The sequence below is a fragment of the Helianthus annuus genome, chromosome 5, assembly GCF_002127325.2.
Source record: "Helianthus annuus cultivar XRQ/B chromosome 5, HanXRQr2.0-SUNRISE, whole genome shotgun sequence".
NCBI classification, from domain to species: Eukaryota; Viridiplantae; Streptophyta; class Magnoliopsida; order Asterales; family Asteraceae; genus Helianthus; species Helianthus annuus.
Genome location: NC_035437.2, coordinates 87,247,553 through 87,266,855, shown reverse-complemented (window position 1 = coordinate 87,266,855; position 19,303 = coordinate 87,247,553). Strand labels below are relative to the sequence as shown.

At 40.2% G+C, this 19,303-nt stretch overlaps 2 protein-coding genes across 3 annotated transcripts in view; both read left to right on the top strand.

Annotated features, from left to right (window-relative positions):
• Positions 1-10,732, top strand: part of LOC110940361 (sucrose transport protein SUC3) — a 43,189-nt gene extending 32,457 nt beyond the window's left edge. For both annotated transcript variants that reach the window (XM_022181908.2, XM_035990206.1), the window contains 10 exons: positions 7,074-7,158; positions 7,246-7,279; positions 7,400-7,499; positions 7,622-7,697; positions 8,421-8,729; positions 8,788-8,931; positions 9,523-9,753; positions 9,842-9,905; positions 9,998-10,041; positions 10,216-10,732. In XM_022181908.2, the coding sequence (XP_022037600.1) occupies positions 7,074-7,158; positions 7,246-7,279; positions 7,400-7,499; positions 7,622-7,697; positions 8,421-8,729; positions 8,788-8,931; positions 9,523-9,753; positions 9,842-9,905; positions 9,998-10,041; positions 10,216-10,386 (1,258 nt within the window). In that variant the 3' untranslated portion in view covers positions 10,387-10,732. The remainder of the gene's footprint in view (positions 1-7,073; positions 7,159-7,245; positions 7,280-7,399; positions 7,500-7,621; positions 7,698-8,420; positions 8,730-8,787; positions 8,932-9,522; positions 9,754-9,841; positions 9,906-9,997; positions 10,042-10,215) is intronic.
• A 3,372-nt stretch (positions 10,733-14,104) lies between these two features.
• LOC110942955 lies at positions 14,105-14,821 on the top strand. The gene has a single exon (XM_022184717.1). The coding sequence runs from the start codon at positions 14,105-14,107 to the stop codon at positions 14,819-14,821; it is 717 nt and encodes a 238-aa protein (XP_022040409.1).
• Positions 14,822-19,303: the final 4,482 nt, after the last annotated feature.

Below are 19,303 nucleotides of genomic sequence, written 5' to 3'. Positions count from 1 at the left end.
CTTCAATGAACTGGCACGCATCTTGCCAGATATGGTTCGACCGGAGTCCAAGAGGATCGAGAGGTATATCTAGGGACTAGCCCCGGAAGTAAGGAGTATCATTAATTCGGTGGAGCACCTGACCATGCACGGAGTGGTAGCTAGGTCAGGCACGGTTACGTACGACATGGTTAGACGCAAGATTTTGACAATGCCGGGAGAGCCGGCAGGAAATAAGCGAGAGGCCCCGGAAAGTAGTCGAGTGGGGGCAGCCATACCGAAGAGGGGGAGAGCCACTAGTCAAAGCTACGCCATGACTACACCAACGGGAAACTCTGGTGGCTATAAAGGAAGAACCCCAAAATGCAACAAGTGCACTTTGCACCACTATGGTGCATGTCGAGCAGGAAATTTCGGGGATGAAATTTCTAAACCAGGGGAGACTGTTACACCCATGACGAAACCAGGTACACCCTAAACGGTCCAAAACTGTAAAGCACACTTAACACTTTAATTGCGCGAAAACCGTAACAACATGTGTGACTTATGTGCTTGCTTGAACGATATCGGTTATGTCTCAGAGGAATCCGAGAACACGTTATGACTGACATGAGACTAATAAGGACCCATGATGTGAAATTGGTATCCTTAGACTTTAAAAACGTGTTAAACCGGAACTTTCCGTTTAACGGCGCACTAAACCTTTGACATTGATTATTAGGTTATCGGTAGCATCATTTAAGATTTCGAGGTCCATGAACAACTTAGTTTTGTGCCTTAGACTGTGACATAAGGTTTGAAGCTAATTAGAGATCGGCCACGCAAAACGAAGCAGCTTCCCGATTAGGGAAACGCTTTCGTTTCAGGAACAACATAAGGCAATCAAAAGTGCAAGGAACGATCGATCAAGCTTAAAAACACTTAAACCACTCTAATACGAGTCTTTTATGATTAAAACGTAACTGGGTTCGGATTTCAAGACGGTTATGCATGATTTTTAAAACCGAGTCTTTTGACACTAAGTATGCGCAAAACGGAGTCCTTCACGCAAATTGAGAACGCGCCCGGGACCCGTAAACGAACCTAAACACTCAACGGAAGATAACATCATCTTTTAGCGCTCAAAACGAAGCACGAGGTGTCCCTTGGGGGACCCACACCCCACCCCCCATTATTTAATAAAAAAATCATTTTTTTTCTTTTTTTATTCATTTTAACACAAAATCCTTTCCTAAATCTGGTTTCTATCAAGAAAAACCAGCTGAATTCAAAGAAACTTCAACAAATCAAAGGTATTAACTCAAATCCATAAGGTTTTAAGCATGGTTTCTTGATTAAACATGGTTTAGGCCATGAAAACCTTTTTAATCCATGATTTTTGGAAGTTTAAACATGTTTATCGGCTGAATATGAACACCATATGGATTCCCTGGTGTTATATGGTAGCCATGGTTACAAATCTTTGGGGTTTGATACTCTAATCAACACCTATTCGACAGAAATCGCGTAACTAGTCGATTAACCGAAAAACAATGAAATAAGGCTTGATTGATCTAAGTTCTAGCATATTTGGATTGTACTTGATGTGTAGGTACTGAATATAGCCCACACATACTTCTGGACTCACAAGAAACGCTTGGAATCGAAGCTAGCGCTAGGTATAACATCCGAAAACCGAATCTTGGATAGGCAGAATTTTGTTTTGCCTATAACTTGGTCCGTGATACTTGGATTGAGCTGAAATTTGGTGTGGTGATGAAGGGTAGTGTCAGGAAGGTCCACGAAATATTTTAGAATTTTTGGAATTTTCTACGATTTTTGGTAAAATTTTGCCTTTTTTTAACAAAAGAATTCTGGAAAAAATACCAAACGGATTCAATAAATCACCAAATTTTACAGAGACAATAAGGAATATATGAGGAATGTTCTAGGAAAATTCGGAGTCCATTGGTAGAGTTTTTATTTGGGTTAAAAATCCACGTTTTTGAGAATTTTCGGTAGCCAGAAACGCTCCGAAACGAAATTGGAAAAATCTTAAAAATTTTGGAGATGTTTCTGGAAAAATAAGGGATGTCCCGGAAAGTTTTGGGAATTTTTGGATCACTGATGGTAATTAATGTTAATTATGTGGTTAAATATGGTTTTTTAAATAATATATTTAGACAAGTAAAATGCAAAAATAAATTCCCAGAAATTTTTCCCATATTCTAACTACTTTTACTGAGTTATATAAAAAGTTTCAGAATTTTATTCAAATTATAGATAAAATGGGAATTTTTGGGATTAAAAATGGGTTATTTTAAATCAATTTCGGCAGTTTACCGTGTAACGAACCTGCCGGAACTGGGAACTGACCCAACCCAACAAATACTATATATAATTGGAAGACGGGGAATATTCTGGAAGATTCCAGGGCGGAGTGGACACTTGGGGTGTGTCCAATACCAGTTTGGGAAAATCCCCGACGGTGGAAACGGAAACTCAAAATTGGGCAACCTGGACTCCCCAAACACCCAAACTCCCTTAATGTGAAGTTAATAATTCTTAAATAACAACGTGTTGGCACTATTGGTATTCCCGTACCATTATCTGAACACGTTAAACTACTGACATTAGCTAGCACGCGAACTGGTGCCCGGAAGCCAAACTGAAAACTAATACTACCCCGACCTCCATCACCATACCCGTGTCCTATAGACTCAATCCGTGGTGAAAACTCCTGACCAAATCCAAGTTATAACCATTACCGACTTAGATACTGATTTGAGTCCTTGCTTGCATGTGTGCTATTAAAGCTGATTTCATTGATTAAACACTCTTTAGCCGAGACTACTATTTGCACTGTGAGTTTCACTTCCCCCACTTTTAAACTGTTTTCCTGTTTTCTGGGGTGATTTGCATGTTACAAACTGTGTTAATTACACCAAATTGCTATGATGTGAGTTATCTAACACACGATATTAGCCCCGATACAAGTGCTTAACGTAAGCCGTGGGCAGTGGATAGTACTATTGGTCTGACAAACCCAGTTGCCCGCCGGACAGGTGCGGCCGGCAGCCAGGCAACTGCAGGCGTCCTAACTAGGTTATGTTGTTAGACATAACTACCCGAGGGCATTAAACTGCATGTGATGCAGGTGGTGCGATTAAGTGTCTGTGTGACACTGTACGATTAAAACAGTCTAGGTTTCACTTGTGACACTCGTGTAATTCCATCTATGAACCGTGATATGTGCAATTAAACATGTTGATACATTTTGAAACGAAACAACCAAACCAGTGGAACTCACAGGCATCGTTTAGCTGATCTTTTTAAAAACTAACATGCATTTCAGGTAAAACGAAACAGGAGTGAACATGTGCGTGTGGAAGGGTCTAGTAGGCGGACGTAGCATAATAAAAGCTATAATGGCTTGTAGTACTGCTTTTAATATATGGTTTGTAATGTGATAGTTCGAAGACGTTGTAACCGATGCTCCTGTTTTATGTAATGTAATGTTTTTAAATTATGAGGAGTGCCATGTGTCTGCCGCACCCCGCGATTGTCTTCCGCTGCAAGTCGGGGTGTGACAGAAGATGAGTGGTAGCGGAAGGCGGAGGTGTGGACAATGGTGTATCGGGTGTGGTAGATTGTTCATTTGAAGGTGTTGAGGTGTCGTTGGTAGGTGTAGTAGTGGGAGAAATTGTGGTGTCAATTAGGTTTGGTGAGGGAGTGGAGAGCGAGAGCGATGGGGAAGGAGTACGAGAGGTATCGACTGAATGGTGTGCATGGTTAGAAAAAGTTGATGGGGAAGAGTGATGCATGGGGTTGGGCACGATTGGATGAGGAGGAGGATTGCATGAGGTGGGTTGTTACATGGGAGTGGTCCATGTGTGTGAGGAGGATGAGTTAGTGGGGTGGAAGAGGGAATATGTTGTGGTGGTGGATGGGTACGTACATGAGGTGTAGGAATAAATGTGTTAGGTGTTGGAAGTGGGATTGGAGGAGCACCATCCATGGTAAATGGAAAAATATATCAATAAATTCCACATGCGAGTGATAAAGTCGATGCGATGTGGGATCGTAGCACTTATAGGCTGATTTGGAGGAGGAATATCCAAGAAAGATACACTTTAGTGATCGAGGATGAAGTTTAGATGGAGCATATGGACGCAACCATGGAAAACATAAACAACCAAAAGGTTTTAGTTTTGTGCAAGTGGGTGGAGTTTTGTATAGTTTCTCATAAGGTGATTTAAAATCTAGGATTTTTGTTGGTAGACAATTAATAAGATGAACAGCCGTTTGAAACACGTGTGACCAAAAAGTGAGTGGCAAGTTGGCATGGTGTAGTAGGGATAACCCGGTTTCAACAATATGCCTATGGTGTCGTTCGGCCACGCCATTTTGTTCGGGAGTGTGTGGAGGAGTGGTAAAGTGTGAAATGCCATTTTTTTGAAGATAAGGAATGAGCCCAATGTATTCTCCTCCGTTGTCGGAAAAAAGTGAGACTAGCGGTGTTTGAAAAAAAAAATTTCAACTAGCATTTTAAATTGTGGGAACAAAGTGGAGAGATCTGATTTTCTTTTAAGTGGATATAACCATGTATATTTGGAGTAGAAATCAACAAAAATAACATAGTATGCATATCCATCGTTAGAGGTTTTAACCGGACCCCAAACATCCGAGTAAACAAGTTCAACCGGTTTAGATGCTTTAAAAGAATTTTCACCAAAAGGCAATTTATGACTTTTATTTAAGGAGCATGCATTACAATGAAATAAAGCATTGGACAGTTTATTGTAATCAAGACCTAAATTATTGAGTAAAAGCTTTAGGATTTTGATGGATGGATATCCAAATTTGTGATGCCACGAGAGAAGTGATTCGGATATCTTGATGCTTGAATTAAGTTGTGTGGGAGAAGGATGGGAATTGGGAGATGCGTAATATACGTCATTAACGTTCACTCCCCGCATGAGTCGCGCCCCAGTGCGAAGATCCTTAACAAAAAAATGAAAGGGAAAAAATTCAACCGAAACATTGTTAGTCTTGCAAAGTTTGGCAACTGATATAAGATGGTTACGTAATTGAGGAACAAGCAAAACATTTTTTAAATTCAATGAGCGGGATAGAGTAGGAATGGATGCATGGCCAGTGTGAGATATGGGAAGAATATTACCGATTCCGAGTACAATCTCATCAGGCCCTCCATATTCTGAGGTGGTGCAAAAATGCCTGGTCGGGTGTGGCATGATTAGATGCCCCAGAGTCAAACATTGGTGAGGATGCTTGTTGTGATGAGCTTGCCATGGAAGCATTTACGGTCGGATTTGTTGTTGATGTCGCAAGAGCAAGATTGTTGTTTTGTAAGAAACGCACGAACTTCCGACAATCTTTAGTATCGTGACCTGGAATATTGCAAAATTGACAAAAAAGATTGTTACGGTTAGTCCGAAAGTTGGTTGCATGCCCACTGTTGTTATTTGGGAATTGATGATTTCGTGGCCCAAAGGTGTTGGGTCTGGTATGATTGCGGGCTGTAGTGTTGGGCCGTGAGTATTGGCGAGACCCTTGCCTTTGTGTGTTGTTAACCGTAGCAATAACGTTAGTCGATTGCGAGTCATGAAGTGAGCGTTCATGATCAACCAACTTTTCATACAAATCTGAGAAGGTGATTGGTGTGTCTCGAGTTTTCAGGGCTGCAACGATTTCTTTGTAGTCGTCACCTAGATGGGTGAGTATGTGAACCGTGAGGTCATCGTCATCAATCGGCTTCTGCGCCAAGGCTAATTCATCGGCTATGGCCTTCATCTCCTTAAGAAATTCAGCAACGTGTTTGGATCCTTTACTGTTAGTGGCGAGTTTGGTTCTAAGGGATATAATTCGAGACCGTGAGACGCTGGCGTATCTCTCGGTCAAGCGTTGGAAGAGCTGGCGGGATGTTTCAGCCGACGAGACAAGTGGTTGAATCGTATCGGAGCAGCTTCCAAGGAGCGCCCCAAGAAGAATTTGATCCTGGCGTAACGAGGAACGATAGGCTGGATTTGGTTTGCCCTCACAAATTTTCGGTGGTGCTTCTGTTTTGCCATCAACAAACTGTTCAAGTTCAAAGCCCATGAGTGTTGATAAAACTTGTTTACGCCATGAGGGGAAATTGTGGGCTGTGAGTTTGATTGGGAAGTTGGTGTGTGTAGATAGTTCAACAATGGTGGTGGAAGTAGCCATTGAAATAAAAATAGATGAAGAACAGGTGTTGTGGATCGGAAAAGAAAAACTCAGAGGAGGTGGAGTGCTCTGGATACCATATAATAATTGAATGAATATTGTTATTTGATGATACATACAGTACATGATACAAGTGTCATATATAGGCAAAATATAATAGATATGTAGACCAGTAGGTTAGAATGCAATATTCTAATTATACATTCCATATTATGTTCCTTGAATTACGTTATGCCTTATAGTAACTTTAATCATATTGCACACAAGTATCAGATATGCTACCTTACCACACACATTAATGACAAATTAGCAGGTATAAACCAATTAAGGAATCAACAAAGAACAATAGAAAACTTAATGAACATGCCAAGTCAAATATGATCAAGGAGCCACAAATTTCTTAAGCCTTCCAAACATGTTTCGAGGCTGAGACGCATTCCAACGGATAAATTCTACTTTAAGCAGTAAATGTAAGTAACAAAGAAACATAACACCTTGCTCATATGGCAAGTGGTTAACCAACTCCCATAATTGTGCCCGCCACAGGAGCTTGTTGGAGAAGATACCGAGAGTTTAAACCAAAACAATTAGGAAGAATACACTCCCTAACAGTATATAATATCAAAAATGTAACATGGAAATATAATCTCAATTGACACTTCTACAACATAAACACTCAAGAGAACAAAGAAATTATATATCCAACAGTCCACAAGCTTTAGTCAATTGCCCACATGCCCTCCGTCCACCATTCGGGCTCTTCAACTTAGATAATCTGTAATTTAGTGTAATTAAACCCCTGTAACTTAAACAAATCATAGAAAAAAAAGCATAAACATAAAATTGACTTGGTATATATTTTTAACGAACTTGGTTAAGTAACGCAGCACATTCAAAGGTACAAGGACAAGGGCTGCTTTTGTTTTCATCATAGGTTTCTGGATGCTGGATCTAGCTAATAACACTGTTCAGGTAAGGATTTCTAAACACATGTTTTATGTCTATATATAGCTTGACTATACTGTTTTTAAGTATCACGTATACGTCCAAATATTGTAGGGCCCTGCTCGAGCTCTGTTGGCTGATTTAGCAGGTTCATACCCATGGTTCCTTTTTTTGTGAGATCATGAGATGATACTTCTTAACCTTGTTGTTTAATAGCTCAAGATGAGATGACATAAAAGAAATGCTAACATTAAAGTTTATTTGATAGGCCCTGATCAGCGAAACTTAGCAAATGCCATATTTTGTGCATGGATAGCAATTGGAAACATTTTAGGTTTTTTATCTGGTTCATATGGAAACTGGCACAGGTATAAATATTCATTTGTTACTACAAAAATTTTTATAATAGTTTTATTTTAACTCGCTTATCTTTTTAAGTTCTCTATTGCTAGTGCTGTGTTTTATTTTTCTCACGGTCATTGAATGGCAGATGGTTTCCCTTCTTGAGAAGTAGAGCTTGTTGCGAGGCATGCGGGAATCTGAAGGCAGCATTTTTAGTTGCAGTGGTAAGCTAATGATATCCATGTATGAAGAAGCACAATTGTTAATGCATCTTTAAATTTTCACAAAACAAGGTATTTTTTCAATCTGCATGCAGTTAAGGTTATGTTTCGACTGCTCTAGATGTCTGACATTACATAAGCGTAACCGTATGACTAATCCATTCAGTGTGACTCATGGTTGATGCATTTCTTACCGCATCTTACCTTCAACTTTTCCATGCATCAATTTTCATGTTAGGCGTACTTTTAGGCGCGCGTGTAAGAAACATGATTATGTTTGGTCACACTTTTTCATGTAGTGACACCTTATCGCACATCTCTCCGTTTACCCAATGTGTTATCACAACTTATTGGATCTTGGTCTTAGATGTTGGTCTTAGTAGCATAGGAAAATCTTCAACTTTGGGGTAGTTCTGTTTCGAGTAAGTTCGCATTGTACGCCTAGTGATGTTTGATCAGGGCTCTCTTTCTCATTCTTTTGTAACAGGCACAAAGTCTTCTAAGCCTTTACCAAGCCCAATAAGCAAAGAAATTCAAACCCAACATTATACTCCCTCTATCCCCGAAACAATTTACTTGAGAATGAGATGGCTCTTATAAGTTGTAATATGTTGCATAGGGTTTATGAGCCTTTTCTATTCTTTTTCTACTTCTAGTTTGTTTGAACTAGATTTTTAAAACTATCGGATAAGTACATAACATACGTTGTTGGTGTGTGGTTGACAGATTTTTCTAAGTTTGTGTACATCGGTGACACTCTACTTTGCAAAAGAAGTTTCATTAGCACCAAAGCAGCATCACCGATCATCGTTAGGATCTTCTCCACTTTTAGATGAGGTTGGGGAGTTGAAAGGGAAAACAGGTCTTGAAAGGGATACCCCAACTGAACATGCTACTACTAATGTAATGGATGCGGAAGACGGAGTTGAAACTTTCAATGAAAGTCCTGGATCAGTCTTGGTTAACTTGCTGACTAGCTTACGACATCTACCAAACGGGATGCACTCGGTGCTTATTGTAATGGCTCTTACATGGGTGAGTTTAAGGCAATGCAAAGTATAACATACTATATTGCTATTATTCACATTTGCAGTTTTCATGGTTCCCCTTTTTCCTTTTTGATACGGATTGGATGGGCAGGGAAGTTTATCATGGCAACCCAGAAGGGGATGTTGCTGAAATTCACTCTTATGATCAAGGTGTCAGAGAAGGTGCATTTGGTTTGCTATTGAATTCAGTAAGAACACAAATTTGACTATCGACAACCTTCTCTTACCTTATTTTACCATAACATTTTGGTTCAGAAATATACTTAACTTGACATGTTTTAGTATTACCTTTTTAGTTGTTTATTTTCGAGTAAACTGCCGAAATGGTCCCTAAGATTTGGTCACTTTTGCCACTTTAGTACAAAACTCAAACCTTTTGAACCTGGGTCCCTGTGGTTTCAATTTTATTGCCATTTTCATCCAAAATCAAAATCTAGTCAGATTTTTTAGTTTTGTATTTTTCCTCCCTTTTAATAAAGGGCAAAATGGTCTTTTAACGTTTATTATAACAAATTAAGAAAATCTAACCATTTTGCCCTTAATTAAAAGGGAGGAAAAAGACAAAAAAGCTGGATGTTAACTAAAAAATCTGACCAGATTTTGTTTTTGGATGAAACTGGCAACAAAATTGAAACCACAGGGACCCAGATTCAAAAGGTTTGAGTTTTGGAGTAAAGTGGCAAAAGTGACCAAACCTCAGGGACCATTTTGGCAGTTTACTCTTTATTTTCCTTTTGTTGTCGCTCGTCTCACCACAATATCCTTGTATGTTGGGACAGGTAGTTCTTGGTATCAGTTCTTTTCTGATTGAGCCAATGTGTCAATGGATGGGTTCAAGATTAGTGTGGGCATTTGGCAACTTTATGGTGTTTGCCTGCATGGCTGGAACTGCCATCATTACCTTAATTTCTGTCAAACAATCTACTGAACAAAACATGGTTGCTGGAGAAAATGAGGCGATCAAGAATGCATCATTGGTTATTTTTGCCATTCTCGGTGTTCCCCTTGCGGTAACAATTACGAATTTACTTCTATGTATCATCCATTCAAACCTCCTTTTTTTCATTGACAAGTTTCTTTTATGCAATAAATTTACAGATCACTTCCAGTGTTCCCTTCTCTATCACTGCAGAATTAACTGCTGATATAGGAGGTGGCCAAGGTTTGTACGCTAGTTTATACATCAATTCTCCTTCCTCTATTATAAGGAAACTGAACATGTGCAAATTTACATTTGTTTATTGTTGTTTCCAGGATTGGCGATCGGAGTGCTAAATCTTGCAGTTGTGGTGCCTCAGGTACCTTGATTGTTTTTCTGCAGCTTCTTGTTTTGTATAATTTCAAACATTAATTAGTGGTTTGGGACAACAAAAAATGAACCATTGGTGGCCAAAATAACAATTTACAAAGAAAAAAAAACATGGCAATCGTTTGTTTGTAGGTCATCGAATAACTAAGTGTTCAATCTACAGATTGTGGTCTCACTTGGCGCCGGTCCTTGGGATGCCTTATTCGGTGGAGGGAATGCACCAGCATTTGTTCTTGCTTCCTTGAGCGCCCTTGCTGCCGCTGTGTTTGCAGCTTTAAAGCTTCCAACTCTTGCTGGCACTTCTTACAAACCAAGAGGTTTCCATCATGGGTGACACTGGCTGCATGCATGGATTCGATTTTGTGATTCCTCTACTTTCCGCCTTGCTTTGTGTTTGTACCTTATCAATATAACCACTGTATAGCGAAGTGCAGATTTGGACAACCCGTTGATGAACTTTTACCAATCATAATCATGTAATCTATAATTTGCAGATTGGTAACCAGAACCATAAACAAAACAGAACAGAAATTTAGATCATAAACCCATACATCCCACATGCTCGGGTATATATAGTATTACAAAACTTGGGAAAGCAAGAAAACTGACTAGGTCATGATTGCAATTACTAAAGGTTTATAATGTAAAAAAAAACCAAGCCTTGCAGTGGTTTAAAGTTCTGCAATTGTTCAAGAATCACAACTAGTAAGTCTAGTATCTAGTATTTAACGACATAATGGATTGTCACGGATATGTCTGTAGACTTGAATCAGAATTCAACAACTATAAGGGGAGTGGGGGTGGTATCACTTGCAAAAATTTCATCACTCACAAACATCCAATCAAGTTTCGCTATGTCATCAACCACTATTCTATCACTTAGACTATCTCCAATGCAGTGGCGTCTCTGAGAATTCACGTACCCTGTTCGAGCTCGAAAAATGGGCCCATATGCTTTAACGATAAACAACATAATTACGAAAAATGACAAAAATTTAGTATTGGATTGGCCCCAATAAACCTATTGTTAAGTTAGGTAAATTATAAAAAATACAAATCATCTTTTGATAATGGGCCTCTATATTGGATTTGTTATGTGTGTACAATTTTTTTAAAAGAAATAACATATATATATATCGATTTTTTTTAAATCTCGTGCCCCTCGAAAAAACGGGCCTTGTGCGGAAGTCCTCCCCGCACACCTAAAGAGCCGCCCATGCTCCAATGCAAACGGCGTCCTTAGGCGCCCTTACTGCCTAATCAGCTGCCACATCATATCCTTAAAAATCCTTACAAATCCTTAAAAACCACCAATTTCATCTCCAACCATACAAACATCCTTACATATCCTTACATTTTCCATATCATCACCCATTTTTTATTTAAGTTTACCCATTTTTTTAAGTTTACTTACTTAAATTATTAAAATATATTCAAATAAATTAAATGATTAGATAATTAAGTTAAATAATTTAAGTAAAATAAAAAAACAAAAGAACGTAGAAATTGCATTATCTAAAAACAAAAGTAAACTAGATTTAAAAACAAACATTTTAAAAATAAACATAAAAACATAGAAATTGCATGCATAAGAATGAAATTGGTTAATGGTGGATGTAAAGTTCAACCGGTTTTCTTGTTTCGTTTAAAGTTGTAGGTTGCAAATTAAATAAACTCAGTATTGAACTGAACCAAAATATGACAAATAAATGAATTAAAAGAAGTTGATAATGGGACGGTTGAAATAAAAAAATTAATAAACATTGCTTTAGTGGCACAAGAACCAAAACTTACCTTGCCCTTGTAGTCGGATATTAGTTTGTTTCAGATACACTTCAATGGGCCTTTAGATAAGGATATTATCCACCTCGTCACGGATGAGAGATTTACGGATGCAATGGAGTTAGTCTTACAAGCTTTTTTTAAGTGGCGGTGGTCATCACTAGTGATGTAATTCCATCACTCACAACTTTTTTTTAAATTAAAAATTAACAATAAAACACTAAATTATAAATTTCATTAAAATACTCTTCGTAGTCGCCTCGCTCGCTCCACTTTATGGATTTCGGTTCTACAAAAAATATGAAAAGTTATTTAAAAAATAAATAACAGTTTTAAAATTTAAAAACTTCACTCCAATTAGTTTTAAATAAAAAGAAAACATTGATAAAGATTTGATTCTGATTTGACAAAAAGAAAACACCGATAAAGATTTGAGAAAAATTGTAGTACAACACTTAGGGGAGTGGGGGTGTTTTTGGGATAAAAGTATAAAGTGTAGGGGTGACAAGTGTAATACTAAGATGTTGTTACGTGGATTATATAGATGCTGCATGTCCAAATTTGATGAAGTTCAACGCGTGAACTTTTTCACGAGTTATAAGTTTCACGCGTGAAAATATGAGGTGGCGGCAGTGTTTCTATGTTCATCACTCGTGATGAAACCTCCATCACGGACCACCCCAGTCCCCTAAGTGGCCGCTGATTAAATTGCCAATAAACTTAAGTTTTGATTATAAGATTGGTTGTTGCTATGTCACGAGAAAGCCATTTTAATAATAAAAATCGTTCTCTTTTTTATATATGAGATTAATGAGCATTTATAATAGGGGAAATCACGAAAATAGCCAAGTCAATGCCGTTTTTTCAATTTTGGCCAACTGAAATGGCTCCCCAAGCCTTTACACGAATTCCGACACGGCTCAAGACATAACTTAAGAGCTTTCCTCATCAGCCACTCACCTTTTGCCACGTGTCCGACAAACTTCTGAAACGACTTGGGTCACCTCAGGTTACTGTGACGGCTTGAGTACTTGCCGGAAATGGCTTGAGTACTTGCCGGAAACGGCTTGAGTACTTGCCGGAAACGGCTTGAGTACTTGCCGGAAACGGCTCGGCTTGAGCACCACCGTAAACCACCACCACCCTCCACCCACCACAACCACCACCCGGATTAGTATAGATGCGGCGGATTAGTATAGATACGGCGGAGTTTGTTGAGTTGTTTGAGTTGCTGAACGACGATAAAGACTAGGAAAGTCTTGGCCGATGTGAGCGCGCGATTGACATCCGTGATGAAGATTGCTGCACCCAAAGATGAAGTTGAAGATGAACAAGAAGGTGGAGAAAGATACCGATATCAGAGAACGGATTAATTTGATTCTGGAACAGACCCCTCCCACTCCCTCTTCTTCAACCTTCTCCACCGTTCAACCTTCTCCACCGGTCAATATTATCATTTAATGCAACTAAAAACAAAAAAAAAAGTGGGAGAGCTCATTCATGTCAGTGATGATGATGGAGAGTACAAGTCCATTTAATGCCTTGACAGTTAACGTGTGCAGTGGATAAAGGAGTGAGGGAACATGATAGAGACCGCAGTACACGTGTGAAAACCTGACTGGTCTTTGAGGAAAGTTCTTAACCTTTGTCTTGAGCCGGGTTGGAATCCGTGAAACGGCATTTTATGGGGTGTCAACTGGCTATTTTTGAAAAAACGGCGTTGACTTGGCTATTTTCATGATTTCCCCTTTATAATAAGATCCAAACATGATTGTTGGCTATTGGATATTCATGATAACCCTATAGATCTACTTGTCGCCACAGAGTGTAGTGTTGCTATGTTATGAAAAAACCGTTACTATATATTACCTTACTATATATTAATAAACGAATTTAAATGAATATGATTTTAATATTATAATAATTTATAGTTCTTTTAATATTTTTATTATTTTAATATTATAATTGTTAACCAATAATTGTGGATCACAATTATCGCCACCCATGATTGAGGATCTCCAGCTATTTGCAATCAATTGTATTGATGTAGATTGGCTTGTTTCCGTATATAGTCTCTGTATTGTAACTATTTATAGGGGTGTATTATTGAATAGAAATCATTCAAGCAATTACCTTCAGTTACATGGTATCACCCTTCTTGGTTGTTCTCGAACAACCCTCCTCATCCTTTCACTGATTTCGATCAGACTCCTTCACACATACCTCTGTTCCTTTTCTTTTTTTTTTCTTTCCTATGCTGCCTTGTCTCCATGGGTGACCAACAACCACCTGCAGACACTACAGCTGCCAACAACACCCACAAACCTCTTCACCCTGTTTACACTGTGTCCAATATTCAACACAAAGTCCGCGTGTTAGACGGAACCAAGGTTTCGTATGCTTCGTGGGTACGTCTCTTTATGCTTCATGCTAAAGGATATAACATACTCTGTCACATCGACGGTTCGCCGTCGCCCGCCAAAGACTCTCCTGACCTTGCTTCTTGGGAGAACATAGATTCCATCGTTTTGCAAAGGATCTATGGAACCCTTTCGGATGAGCTTATCGTCCGGGTTTTAACCGATAAATCCACTGCCCTTGAGGCTTGGCAGCGGGTCAAACGCCTATTTGAGAACAACAAAGGCCCTCGTTCCCAAGCACTCCAACATGAACTCGCAAATCTCACCCTCGCCTCTATGCCCAGCCTCGATGCGTATTGTCAAAAGATACATGAATTAACCGACCAACTTTCTGCTTTAGACTTTCCCATGAATGACCAGCAACAGGTCCTTCATCTCGTTAAAGGTCTTCGTAAGGAATACGATACCATCGTATCCATCCTAAATAACTCGCTACCGACTTGGGAAGATGCTATCGACCAACTCATCTCCGAGTCTGGTCGACTCAAAACCTGCGATGCTGTCACCAAATCTCCTGCTCTTGCGGCTGCCATACCCTCTTCCACCCCATCCGAACCACCCGTGTGACAACTCGAGTTTCCAAGATTCCATCTTCACAATAATTGCACGTTAATTGTTTAGTTGTTTACTTACACGACTTGTTTGCCTTGTAATTGTACACGTTGGATTATATGTTGAGATGTTTATTTGATATGTTACCTATTTAATGTGATTAAAGTGTTTGGTTACATGAACTTGTAAACTGTTTGAGATTCGGAGCTATACCCGACGAAACAACCCGACGAAACAATTACAGTTTCGCCATAAACCACTTCGACGAAACAGGGAGTGTTTCGCCGTCTTCATCTCGACGAAACACAGCGTTTCGCCGGCCCACTATTACGCCGAGGCCTAGTAAAGGCCCAGCTCGATTATATAACAATATAGGGTAGCACTGAACACGTATTCGGCTGATTTGCAAACCCTAGCTTTCTTTTCCTCTCTGTTAACCGACGGCAACCATCACTGTCATCCTTGGAGACTTTCAAGCCCTTCGTTCTAATCCCTATACCTTTCGGTTAGTTATTTTCTAATATCTAATTGCTTATGAAATTAGTATGTATATCGCGATGATCCAGGAATGCATGACTCGTATGCTTGATTGTTAACAGTTCGACATAGAATAGGGTTCAATGATTATAAATGGTGATGAATGTTTGTGATCACGACGATTTGATTAGTGATTGATTAGGGTTCTTGTTGCTTTTGATCGATGAGATAGGTTGTTTGATATTGTTGAATCCGTGAACTTGTTCTCATGTAATGGCCATTGTATATGCTAGATTGTTTAAGGTTATAACACATGATTCTGTTATGATTGGTATGATAAATGGTATTGATGATTGCTTTATGATCGTATGATTTCTGTGTGATGATGATCGGCGGTTAGGGTTTCTAGGTAATCATCAGTTACACGACGTAACTGACTTAATGGACGAAATGCCGATGATGACGAAACGGGTGCGTTTTGCCGGAGGATAATCACGACGAAACAGGCACGACGAAACAGGCACGACGAAACAGGGGAGTTTCGCCGAGGGTAATCACGACGAAACAGGGGATGTTTCGTCGAAGGGGATTCACGACGAAACAAGTGAGTTTCGTTGAGTTATTAAACTGCACAGTAAACTCAGTTAAGTCTGTTAAGGATTAACTAGGTTAGTCATGTGCTGTTATATGTAAAGTATGGTTGCATGAGCCTGTATAACTGATAAATGCTATGTGTTAGTTGTTACCTACATGTACGTGATGATCTTGACTATTAGTCGAACTTTGCGAATGTCAACTGATTGTGTATACGTGCCAAATATAGGCCTTGATTGATTAATTGTGAGCACATAGTTTAGCATACCGAGCAAACCAAGGTGAGTTCACACTTCTAAGGCATGGGATTCCCGGCGGGTTGGGAATGGGATTGAATAACTACGACAAAACTTGTACATTTACTACTACTAGACTACTTACCACCATCCTCAGATTGGTAAGGACGCCAGCGCTAAATCTACGTACTCGCTACGTACCACTGTCCTCGAATTGGGAAGGGCACTTACGTAAAACCTACGTAATCTCATACTTACCACTGTCCTCGGATTGGGAAGGGCACTTAAATAAAACCTACGTAATCTCATATTTACTACTGTCCTCGGATTGGGAAGGACACCTATAGATACAACTAGTCTAGTAATACGCAACATGGGAAGCCCCCACTAAATATCGTAAAGGTTTGGGAAACAAGGATACTGGGTAACACATGATTCTGAAACAAACTTACGATTTCTGAAACGAACTCAATAACTGAACAATCAACTGTGAACTCGCTCAACTTTGTTGTTGACTTGTTGTTACATGCCTTGCAGGTCGATAGGTACTCATGGAGCTTGCACAGGGAGGCGCGGTCGTTGTGGGACATGGACAGTGGGTGCCATGTTAAAAACATTATAACATTTTCGAACTTAATACTTATGTTGGGTTTTCACATTTATGCTTCCGCTAAACACTTAACTATGTTTTGTTTGAACACCTTTCGCATTGTTGTGTTGAATTTTATTTATTGCTTACAATGTTCAATATGATTGGTGGCTTGATCCTGGTCAGTCACGCCTCCAAGCGGTGATACTCCGCGTGTGGATTTTGGGGGTGTGACAGATTGGTATCAGAGCCATTGGTTATAGTGAACTTGGTTTTAAAAAGGGGAAAACTTTTGGATAAAACCAGACTATAACCAGAACAGTGCTCAATGATCCACAACGACGCTTCGCTCCACGTGCAAGACTCGACACTATAGGTGATATTATTCCTGTTTATATTACCTACTTGTTAGTTACATAGAACATTACTCATGGTATGCTTAGATAACGTAGTAACTACTACTCGAAAACTTTGTGTGTTCACTCTCTTCTGTCATCCCACACTTGCGTATTGATATGACGCACTTCTCACTCATGTTCTCTGTATTGTGAAGATCATGAGTGGACGAATCAACCTCACACAAGCCCAGCTGACGGCTTTGATCAACGAACAAGTTGCTGCGGCACTTGCAGCCGCTCAAGCAAGAGGTATACCCTGTAGACGCAACTCACTCTAGGATCTTTAGATCCTGCTCTCATAAACCAACCCTTGTGTTTAACTTTGTCCTGTTCTTATATACACAACAGGTCAGAACGCTCAGCCACCTGTATGCACATTCAAGACGTTCATGGACTGTCGTCCTAGTACTTTTAGTGGCACTGAAGGGGCCGTTGGACTCCTCCACTGGTTCGAGAAGCTCGAATCGATCTTCGAAATGTGTCAATGCCCTGAGGCTCGTAGGGTGAAGTATGCCACTGGTACTCTCGAAGGCGTTGCGTTGACTTGGTGAAACGCGCAAGTTCAAATGTTAGGGCTGGCAGCTGCTAATGCCACCCCATGGAACGACTTCAAGGAACTGATCAAGCGAGAATACTGTAATCGAGATGACATCCACAAGCTGGAAGTGGAGTTCTTTAACCTGAAGATGACGGGATTAGAGATAGAGGCGTATATGAAGCGATCCAATGAACTGGCAGTGTTATGTCCAACTATGGTGGATCCTCCCATCAAGCGTATCGAGCTGTACCTCAAAGGCTTAGTACCAAAGATTCAAAGCCATGTGACCTCTGCTAACCTTGCTACCATCCAGGATGTTACTCGTCTTGCTCATCACCTCACAGACCAGGCAGTGGAACAGAACAAGCTGCCTAAGCGTATCGGTGCTACTACCACTATTGCTACTTCTGCTATTCCCAGTGACAATAAGCGAAAATGGTATGGAGCCTCCAGCAAGGGTTCGACTAAGGTTCAGTCCCAGGCACAGCAGCGAAAGACTGATGACTACCAGAGTCCTAGTCAGCAATCTTCTGGTAGCCAAGGGCAGGGTGGATATTGAGGAAACCACCCAAAGTGCAATAAGTGTAACAGACACCACAGTGGTCAGTGCAACAAGGGACGTTGTCAGAGGTGTCTCAAGATAGGTCATGAAGCCAAGGATTGCAGGAGCTCACGGCCTGCAAATCAGAATCGTCAGCAGCAACAGCAAGCACCGCAAAATCAGCAACAGGGCAACAAGGGATGCTTTCAGTGCGGCGCTGAAGGCCACTTCAAGAGACACTGCCCACAGTTAAATCAGAATCAGAATCAGAACCACAACCAAGGAAACGGGAACAATAATGGGGGCAACAATGGGGGAAACAAAGATGGCAACGGTGCCAGGGGTCGAGCGTTCGTGCTGGGTCAGGGTGATGCTAGGAATGATCCTAACGTAGTGATGGGTAAGTTCCTTCTCGACGACTTTTATGTTACTGTTTTATTTGATTCGGGTGCTGATACCAGTTATGTGTCTATAAAAGTTAGTCAAATGCTCAAGCGCACACCAACACTTATGAACACCAAGCACATAGTAGAGTTAGCAAATGGGAAAAGCCTAGAGGCCACGCATATAATTAAGGGTTGTAATCTAGTTTTAGCGGGCCAGACCTTCTCCATCAATCTTATTCCTATAGTTCTGGGTAGTTTCGACATCGTCATTGGGATGGATTGGTTATCCCAACAGCAAGCAGAGATCCTATGCAAAGAGAAGATTGTTCGTATTCCTCGTTCTGGTAAAGAACCTCTCGAAATTCAAGGTGATAAGAGTGGTGCTGTGGTGGGCATCATCTACTTTCTTAAGGCCCAGAAGTGCTTGCGCAAGGGCCACACCGCTATTTTAGCACTTGGTACTGACGCATCAACGAAAAAGAAGAGAATAGAGGATATTCCTGTAGTACGTGATTTCCCTCAAGTGTTCCCTGAAGATTTACCTGGGCTACCGCCTCATCGCCAGGTCGAATTCCAAATCGAGCTAGCTCCTGGAGCAGCGCCCATAGCTCAAGCACCTTATCGCTTAGCTCCAACCGAACTGGAAGAACTGTCCAACCAATTACAAGAACTTTTGGATAAGGGTTTCATTCGTCCTAGCTCTTCGCTCTGGGGAACTCCAGTGTTGTTTGTGAAGAA